The 10,000-nt window shown below is 44.3% G+C and overlaps 1 protein-coding gene across 3 annotated transcripts in view; it reads left to right on the forward strand.

The window, feature by feature from the left end:
- The window catches only part of LOC147009676 (solute carrier organic anion transporter family member 1C1-like), an 85,941-nt gene that overhangs the window by 62,935 nt on the left and 13,006 nt on the right, over positions 1-10,000 (forward strand). For all 3 annotated transcript variants that reach the window (XM_085863039.1, XM_085863037.1, XM_085863040.1), the window contains exon 9: positions 1,389-1,584. In XM_085863039.1, the coding sequence (XP_085719165.1) occupies positions 1,389-1,584 (196 nt within the window). The remainder of the gene's footprint in view (positions 1-1,388; positions 1,585-10,000) is intronic.

Here is a 10,000-nt window from a genome sequence, read left to right on the forward strand (position 1 = left end):
ACCACCACGTTCCAAAACTGTCAATCTTCTTCCTTTTTCACCGTCCATGACTCACATCCATACATTGCCACTGGAGGTTCACCAGAGCATTCATCAGCCTCCTCTTGGTTTGTTTTGTCACATCTTTGTCTTTCCAGATATTTGTCAATCCTGACATTAATATTCTCACCAATGCTAACCGTCTATGATGGAGAGACAGAGGAAGGAGAAATAAAACTTTAACCAATAAAGTCAAGTTAAAACGGGAGAGTTATGCGTTGTATTACAAACGTTGGAAGATCTGAGGAAGAGGGAAGGAAAAGTCTTTTTGATAATTTATTGAGAACGGGCAGAATAATATTAGATTTAAGGAGGTGCCGTCTCTTTGCTGATGACTCCACCCTCTGCCGTCCCAACTGTCATCCCTCAGACCGGCAAGCAGCAGCTTCTTCGCTCTCTGTAGATCTGGATAAAATCACAAACTGGTCCAACACATGGAACATGTCTTTCAATCCTGAAAAAGCTCACACCCTCTCCTATATATCATGGAGGGAGAGGGAGGGAGGGCTCATCATGGAGGGAGAGTTCAGATGTGCCAAGGAAGGATTCCACGATGGAGGATGCCCACAAAGCTTTCATCCACAGCCTGATGGAGTGCTGCTCTCCCCTCTGGGCTGGTGCTCCTGCCTCACATATAACTCCGCTTCATGCTGTGGAAACCAAGACTTTTAGGATCATATTAGGTATCCAACTAGGATCATTGGGTCTCATTCTCTCACCGCATGCAGGTCGTTAGTCTTTCTGTCTTGAACCGTCTCCTCTTCGGCCTTGCCACCCCCCCCCCCCTTTGCTCTGTCTGTGATCTGTCCCCTCTATATTTTCTCAGTGTGCTCAAGGTCCGCCAAAAAAAACCCTTCGAGTGAAACTACCAATATCAGTAATCACTTCTCACCTACACTCTTTCATTCCTCATTTTTCCCCGCCTGTGGAACAAACTCCCACATGCTCTCCGATCCCATTCTTCCCTCCAGGTCTTCAAAACAGCTGTTCACCACCATCTCATATCTTCCTCCAACCAAAATCTTGATCGTTTCTACCCCCGTTAATCCACCCCAAACTCACCTCCTTCAAATTCCCTGTTTTCCTTCCTGAAAGTCCCTGTAGTACCATCTTGTTTACCCCGTGTACTCCACCCCATCCCTCTCCCTTCCACAGATATCCTGTTGTCTGTTTTCCCCCACTATTTTGTGCTTTCCTCTCCCGCCCCTCTTGTCTCCTCCTTTGTTATATGTTCTGTGTGTTAGCTGTTACACGATCCTCGACTTTGTATACAAAAAATATAGTAAAACAGGTTTGTTGGAGCCATTCCTAAAGCGCGTGACATTGTTGTGTGCTTTCTTCATCCACAGGTGCTACAAGTATACCTGCCATAGCTCTGGGCATATTCCTTGGTGGAATTCTAGTGAAGTGCCTGAAACTCTCCCTTCCTTCTTGTGCAAAATTACTCTTCATCACATACCTGATTGGCTGGCTGCTCGAGTTGTGTCAATTCTTCATTTCCTGTGAAAACATCCGTGTCCCTGGCCTAACCACGGCGTACAAAGGGTGAGCAAGGAAACAATGAATTTTGTAAAATAAAATTAAAAATTAAATAATAATATAATTGTGACCTCAGCGGCAAGGACACTGTGCTGCCATCTCAGACGTTGTGGTTAAAAAGCAATCAAAGGTATAAGTATGAAGCGACTTAGCACTTTTGAATTAACCAAGTTAAACTAATAAATACAATTGATAAAAACTCCTCTTTTCTTTTTCTTTCCCTCCCTTTTTGACGCTCAACAAATCATTTGTGATCTGTCTGTGCTTTTATTTTGTCCGACTGTTCCCCAAATGCGGCCCTCTGTCAGTCCATCAACCCGCTGTACTGTCATTTCCCTCCTTCCTGAGCCTAGACTTGTTTATAAAAACACAAAATATTGTTTAATTTTCCTTTGATATGAATTTCAGTTCCTGGATTCTGGTGATACTGCATTGAAGAATACTCTAATGCATCATGCTCTGTACACATCCATTCTGCGGAAGCATTTTAACCATTGAGCAGCCATTCTTTCCCAATGGGTTTTTCTATCTCACGCTGCAGAAAGTAAACTGCCGTGCTATTAATCCAGCCTTGACAAACTTATGAGCAAGTCCAGCCAGAACTGCCATTACAAAAAAAACAAATAATCAGAATGCAAGTTGTGCTTCACCACCTTCAAGTTCTACTGTAAGTTGCATCACACCCTGAATTGGGTGCATATCATATAAAGTTTTTCGCATCATAGCCTTTTCCTCCATCATATAGTCTTTATGCGAGCCTTTCAAGCTTGGTGTCAGCTTCACAGTCAAAATGGCTGGCTTAAAAGGTTAGGGTCTTGGGTTTGAGCCCCTTTTCCTGTTGATTTAACACCAGGTGGGGTTGACTCAGCCTGTCATCCTTCCGAGGTTGGCGAAATGAGTACCAGTGTACTGGTAATAGAGAGCACTGCATCAGCGGCACAGCCGCACCTCCAGAAACATCAAGTACTATCGCAGGTGAACTATTGCCACAGAAATGCAGTGGTTAAAATAGAAGGCCCACCACCATCTTCTCTAAGTAAAAACGGTAAAATCCGTGCACAACCAACCGAGTCAACAAATTGAAGCAACTCGAATCGTTGTTACTGTGGCAGCAAAAAAAGTGAAACTCAGAAGCAGCAAATGGATACAAATATTTAAACAGGAAGAAGTAAAAAAAAAACAACATGACGAGAACTGGATATCTGTGATCACAAAGCGATCACCCCGGCCGGGGAAGGCTTACCCATGGCGATCGCCTGTCGATCGCCTGTGGCTTACCCTTGGCCTGTGATCCAATGATGGCAATATTATTTTTGGACTGCCATATGACCATAACCTTCAGCATTTAGGGATAGAGTGGAAATTAAGAAAAGGTGTTCCCCATTTACAATCTATCCCTATATATTGTTACGGTTGTGGGGGTGAATGGAGGGATTTCATGGGAAAGTTAAGATTGAATAGAGTTGTTTGATCCGTGGACGTGTAGGAGATATCTTGATGTAATTAAGTCGGGAGACTGTGAGCTGAAGTGTTCCATGTCACCATACGGGGGGCGGGGGGGGGGGGGGTGGTGCGATGTCAATTAGATAGGAATTAAAGATAAGTTCTCCAGGATGTAATTGGCCCCCTGTGACTTTTCCCTATGTTTTTGTATTACAAACCATGAAAGAATTGCGTTTTTATAACATGACCAAGTGGGAAGAAGCCCGCCTCCAAGGGTGATGGTGGGCAAAGTCACATCCCCAAGGCTGATGATTGATGGGCGTGACGTCAGAAGCGAGCCAAATGTGCCAATCGGGTCGCAGCGCCGCCTCCAAGGGTGACGGCAAGCGAAGTCATGCCCCTGAGGCTGATGATTGATGGGCATGACGACAGAAGCTAACCAAACGTGTCGAGCGGGCGGAGGCCCTGCCTTCCCGGGTTTTGAGCGGGCAAGCCACGCCCCGGAGGAGGGAACAGTGGCTCGGGGTGTGACGTCAGTCATAGTTGAGAGATTGGGAGCACATGCACGAGGTCGGAGGGAGAGAAGGAACGCACGAGTGCGGAGTGAGGGGCGCACACAGTCGAGAGAGAACGTTGCTCGGAGATAGCCTGTAAGAACAGGGCTTTATGGCTGGCTTTCCTTGGACACACGAAGAAGACGGCACGATTCTCATATTCGTGCTGAGGCGATTTGGCTCACGTACTGAGCAAGACGCTGACCATCGACTCTTGGCTGGTCATGTGGGACGGGCCTCGAGGCCTTGTGTGTGTCACTGAAGGGGACGCCGCCATCCTGAAAGAAGCGTATCGGTAGGTGCGATAGACGAAGAAGCTGCATGACGGTCGGTGAGCCTTGGGGCTGAATACTGCTCACAAATTGCCTGACGAACGTTCCCGCTATGAGAGGGCAGCTTGGCACCATTTTGCACACATCTCCACGTGCAAATCAAAGCGCCTCAATTCCATGTTCCATAGAGACCATCTCTGGACCAAGCTGAGTGTCACAATAAAGGAGGGATTTTCTTTTATTTCATTCCCCCTTGTCTGTATTTGAGTCTATGTGTAGAGGGGCCTCGACTTGGACTTTAATTTACCTCACATATTGTTATATTCTGATTATTGTCCTTTGTCAATATTTGTTTATTTTCAGTAAATATGTTCATTTTAAGTTGCTGTTTCGGTGTATTTGTCATGGTGTTCGAGTATAAACCCCCCAGTGATATGCTTCCCTGTGCCTCCGTCCCTCCGCCATTGTGCCCCACCCTTCCCGCTCGCGTGATAATCTCTGAGGATCAACGTGTCCACCTCCTAAGATGGAAAAAAACGCTCACCCATCCGGGCTGGCGGAATTAACGGCCCCTCACCACAAATTGTGTCGGGGGGATTAACCTGGACCACCAGCACCGCAACAATATATAACCAGAGTTGGTGTCAAAGCCACCCAATGCTCGCCTGTTTATACATTTATCGTTTTTAAAAGACTAGTTTAATAATTAATATTTTTTATAAAGCATTGCAGTGAAGTCTGATCCAAATAATTTTAAAGCAATATATGTATTTGTATATTGTAATCAGTAACAAGAGCCCAAGTGAGCACAATATACGCCTGAACAAGAAGGTGTATACAGAATTGTGCTACAACATGGAAAACAGCATCCTGGTTGATGAACATATGTCGTGATGACGAACTTTAGATGACGAACATATGTCGTGACACACCGTCTCCACAGTCTGTACCTATGTACCAAATATGAAATGTGAAAGTTGAAAACTTTGGGAGTTAGAGTGCGGACAGGAACGGATGGAAAACAGCATCCTGGTTGCCATGGCAACCACTTTAGATGACGAACCTATGTCACGACACACCGTCTCCACATTCTGTGCCTATTTACCAAATATGAAACGTGAAAGTTGAAAACTTTGGGAGTTAGAGTGCGGACAGGAACGGATGGAAAACAGCATCCTGGTTGCCATGGCAACCACTTTAGATGACGAACGTATGTCACGACACACCGTCTCCACAGTCTGTACCTATGTACCAAATATGAAACGTGAAAGTTGAAAACTTTGGGAGTTAGACTGCGGACAGGAACGGACGGACGGACAGACGACCGGTATCACATAATACGCCCCGATATATATATATATATATATATATATATATATATATATATATATATATATATATATATATATATATATATATATATATATATATATATATATATATATATATATATATATATATATATATATATATATATATATATATATATATAGATATAGATGAGCCTGGTGTTGGCACAGTGGCTTGGGACCCAAAAGGTCCTGGGTTCAAGCCTCGTTGGGACACTGAATTTATATATATATATATATATATATATATATATATATATATATATATATATATATATATATATATATATATATATATTGTTACGTTTGAGGGGAGGGTATGCATTCAAAGGGTAATTAGGATGTTTAATTAGGTATGCCATGCTGTTCGAGTTTACCAGGATCTCGATGTAATAAGTAGCAATTCAGTGGTGATAAGTTGTCTAGTAAATGTTCATTTTTTCAAGGGGGGAAATGATAATTGTCACGTAATTAGATAGGGACACGGGATAGGGTAAGTGTGTCTGCGTAAACCCCTTTTGGTATTCTCTGGAGACTGGCCGTGACGTCACAGGACAGTGCAGCGGATGGCTCCGCCCCGTGATCACGATTGGCAGAAGGCGACGGCGGTGGGCCAATAAACGGCTCGATTGGAAGTGACGAGGACAGGAGGATAAAAAGGTTCTGTTCGGGGTCGAAAAGGAAAAGGAAGAGGAAGAAGATCGGGACAAAAACGATCGTGTTTTTTTGGTGTGGAGGCTGTTGCGCGGAGAGCGTCCTTGTTGTTGTGCCGATTCGATCGTGTTCTTCATCATGTCTTGGAGCCTTGCGGAGCCTCGTGCCTCACCTTGGTTGGCTCTGGGGTTCTGCTGACTCGGAGTACGGGGTCGAACGGCGGGCGGACCTGCCTCCCTCTCCTGCTCGCAACTTGGCGCCAGAACTGGTTCCCTGGCGGCTGTGAGCGGACTTGGGCCAAGACCAGGAGGTCGACAGCACCACGGTTTCTCCTGCCGCCCTGACGAGAGCAAGGCCAGCTCGTCCGACGCCGATCCAGGGACAGTTTCGTCCACACCACGGTCCAGCCTGACCACCAGAAATAGCTACGTTGTGTGTGTGTGTGTGTGTGTGTGTGTGTGTGTGTGTGTGTGTGTGTGTGTGTGTGTGTGTGTGTGTGTGTGTGTGTGTGTGTGTGTGTGTGTGTGTGTGTGTGTGTGTGTGTGTGTGTGTGTGTGTGTGTGTGTGTGAACTTGGCGCCTTAGAGGTTTGAGATCTGTATATTCATTGGAATTGTCTGTGTTTTCCCCACGCCCGATCCCACACCATCCCGTCGAATCGCCCCGGATCCCTCTTCTTGCCGAGTCTTGTTATTTCTGGTTTATAGTAAAAACAAATTAGAACCGCCATGTTTGGGTTATAAATAAATAAACCGCCTCCATCGTTTCGGCTCATTCTACGTTGGCGGGACTGTTCAAGTCCTGTGGACGTCACAATATGATATGTATATGTGTATATGTATATATATATATATATGTATGTATATATGTATGTATGTATATATGTATATAGGTATATATGTATATATATGTATATATATACCAAGTCGAAAACACCAGGGGGTTGACTCAGCCTGCCATCCTTTCGAGGTCGGCGAAATGAGTACCAGTTGTACTGGGCCCGGTGTATGCCCCGGTTAGAATAGGTGTACCATATCCCTGTGTGTCGTAAGAGGCGACCAGGGTTGCGTCAGGAAGGGCACCCGGCGTAAAAACCTATGCCAAATCATTCTTCGGACAACAAAACGAATTTCCATACCGGATCGGTCGAGGCCCGGGTTACCAACGACCGCCACCGGTACCGGTGGTCAGCAGGGTACCAATGGAAATTGTGCTACTGCTGGGCGAAGGAGGAGAAGGAGACGGGGAAGGCGAGTCCGGAGGCAGTGGGAGAGGGGGAAGCGTAGAAGTGTGGAGGTGAGAGTTGGAACTCTGAATGTTGGGACGATGAAGGCCAAAGAAGAGGTTCATGGATGCGGTGAGGGCGGACATGCGGGTGGTCGGAGTGTCAATGGAAGATGTGGAGGATAGAGCGAAATGGAGACTGTTGATCCGCTGTGGCGACCCCTAACGGGAGCAAGCCGAAAGAGGAAGAAGAAGATATATATATATATATATATATATATATATATATATATATATATATATATATATATATATATATATATATATATAGATATCAGGCATATAAAAAATAGTGTGGTAGATAAAAACATTAGAAAGGAAAAAATAACTTGTAGCAAAAACTTTAGCATTTTCACGCTCACGCCGGGGGTATCGCTATAGCTCTCTGTTCTTCGAACAGGCAAGATAAAAACGAAAAGCACGGTCCGTCCATCCGTGAAGCCATGAGTCAGTCTGTGAAGCCATGTGACTATATGTCTATTAATTACGTACCATTGGAATGAACCTTTTGACGCTTTAGACTGCTAAGATCCCTTTGACCGTTGAAGACCCTTTAACACCCCCAGACCCTTAAGACCCAAATGACCCCAAGGACCCAAAAGTACCCAAATACCACGAGGACCCAAAAGACCCTGATGACCCAGATAACCCAAAAATCCCCGAGGATCCAAAAAAACCTAAAAGACCCCGAGGTATCAAAAGACCCCAAAGATCCAAAAGACCCAGATGACCCAAAAGTCCCTGAGGACCCAAAAGCCCCCAAATACCCTAAAGACTCAAACGTCACTGAGGACCTAAAAAGACCCCAAAGGCCCAGAAGTTCCCAAGGCTCCAAAAGATCCTGAAGACCAAAAAGTCCTGGAGGACCCAAAAGACCCATGAGACCTGAACACCATTTCGACCCCTTACACCCTTCAGACACATCAGATAGCTTAGCCCCTTGACCATTTAGACCACTTGAACCTTTTTGTATCACAAATAAATTTCAAATAAATATAATATACCAATGTTTGTACAAAATAAATGTTTGTATGATGATTGGTGTAAATCATGACGACACAACAAATCTGTGACGTCAATCTCCACAACGACGTGTGGAGAGGCGAGTGTAGTGAGCCGATCCATGCTAATCTATCCATAAAACTCAAACATCATGAAAATTGGAGGAAAATTTGTTCAGGATATGATCAACAAGGTGTTTTTTGTTGGTTTATCATAATCCAAAAAAGGTAGGTCAACAACATGAATCAATTATCAGATGCACAATGTCAGTGCATGTCCACCATTATGATGCAAGAATATCTTGGAAGGCCAAGCAGTCTTTGAGATTCCGCATTGGCAAAATTGAGTGATAACAAAAAAGCTTTCATTTTTAGAACACCATTTGACCTTCACCTTTAACTCTGAGGGGTATTCGGTAAATGCGGGTTGCTCTGGGCTATCTAGAGAGGACAATTTATTTCTAATCGGATAAACCTTAGTCAAGTTATGATGAAAAATGTTAAAATGTCTACAATTAGGTCATCACGTTAAAAATAAGGTCAAGGTCAAAAAATTAGGTCAACTCTATATACTTTCTATTTGCATTATTGATGCAAATTTTCATTGCGAAAGTCTCAGCTGGCTCCAGGATACAGCTTGGAAATTTCGGAAATTAGAAATGCAGGAAGAAGAAGAACAAAAAAAAAATCCCCTAAATGGTGGTTTAGTACTCCAAAAGGTCTAAAAAAATCTGGGGTACCATTAAAAATTGGGGGCGCTAATTGTTGAAACCAAACCTACAACAACAATAAGCCTTCCCCTATCTTATCGGGGAAGGCTTAAAAAGGAAACCATCTCAGTGTGAAAATGCTGTGCACAGTGGAGATAAAGGTCCATCAGACTGAACACAAAGAAGATGAGGTTTGCCCAAGAGTACAAAACTTTGTAGCATCAGGAATACCACCAGCACCAACTGGAACACCACCACACAAAGCCTGAATAATGAATCTCTCGACTCCACCGTACCCTAAGGAAGACCAAGTAGTGGGAATGGAGAGAACATTTGTATGGTGTAAGGAGCAACAGCAATATTTTGCTCACCTACTCATCTTCAGCATGTCCACACATTACTTTATCTCCATGTTCTCCTTTGGCCCTTTGTCAGTTTATGAACCTGCTGCCCTTTGTCGTTCAACTACTCTATGAGCCTCGACCTCTGTGTGAAAAGATCGATGTACCATCCACATATGAACGCGAGAATCATGGGTGAATAGATAGATATTTGAAAGTGCTTAGAGCAGAGGCAAAGCGAGTGGCCATTTTAAATTCAGCCCCACCCTGTACACTTGAACTTGAACAACATGCTTGCCATTAAGGTCCAAGTAATGACTACCCCTTGTTTTAAAAGTGAAGTTGCGAGGTATGATGCCAGTTAGTGAAGTGGGGCTGCCACGATATAGCCTAGATGTTCAGACCTACTTGCTCCTTAACTGTTTACAACCTGGGTTTGAATGTCGGCCCAGCTATAAATTATCATCCTGGTGTTTCACAGGCAGGGCGAGGCATCAGGCATCAGTTTGGGTGCCGCCCCTACAATGAATTGGACATCCTGTCTATCAGCATTAGTTGGTGGACACGACAAGTCCTATGGTGTCGTTCACGAAGATTATAGGCGAGTTATTGTCTACACCATGAAGAAATTGCAAATTTCTGTCTGAACTTAAAGGGCATGTTGCATCAGCAGCACAACTCCCCCCCCCCCCAACAAGTGATGTTACTCACAGCCATGTGCACTGCATATGGAAGAAGAAGAAGAAGAAACAGACTTAAAGACATTGAGGATGTGTGTTGCTCTCTAAGTTTAATAAGTTCATTCTAGTGATGAA

The sequence above is a fragment of the Eptatretus burgeri genome, chromosome 17, assembly GCF_056783735.1.
Source record: "Eptatretus burgeri isolate ZD-2024b chromosome 17, Ebu_testis_v1, whole genome shotgun sequence".
NCBI classification, from domain to species: domain Eukaryota; kingdom Metazoa; phylum Chordata; class Myxini; order Myxiniformes; family Myxinidae; genus Eptatretus; species Eptatretus burgeri.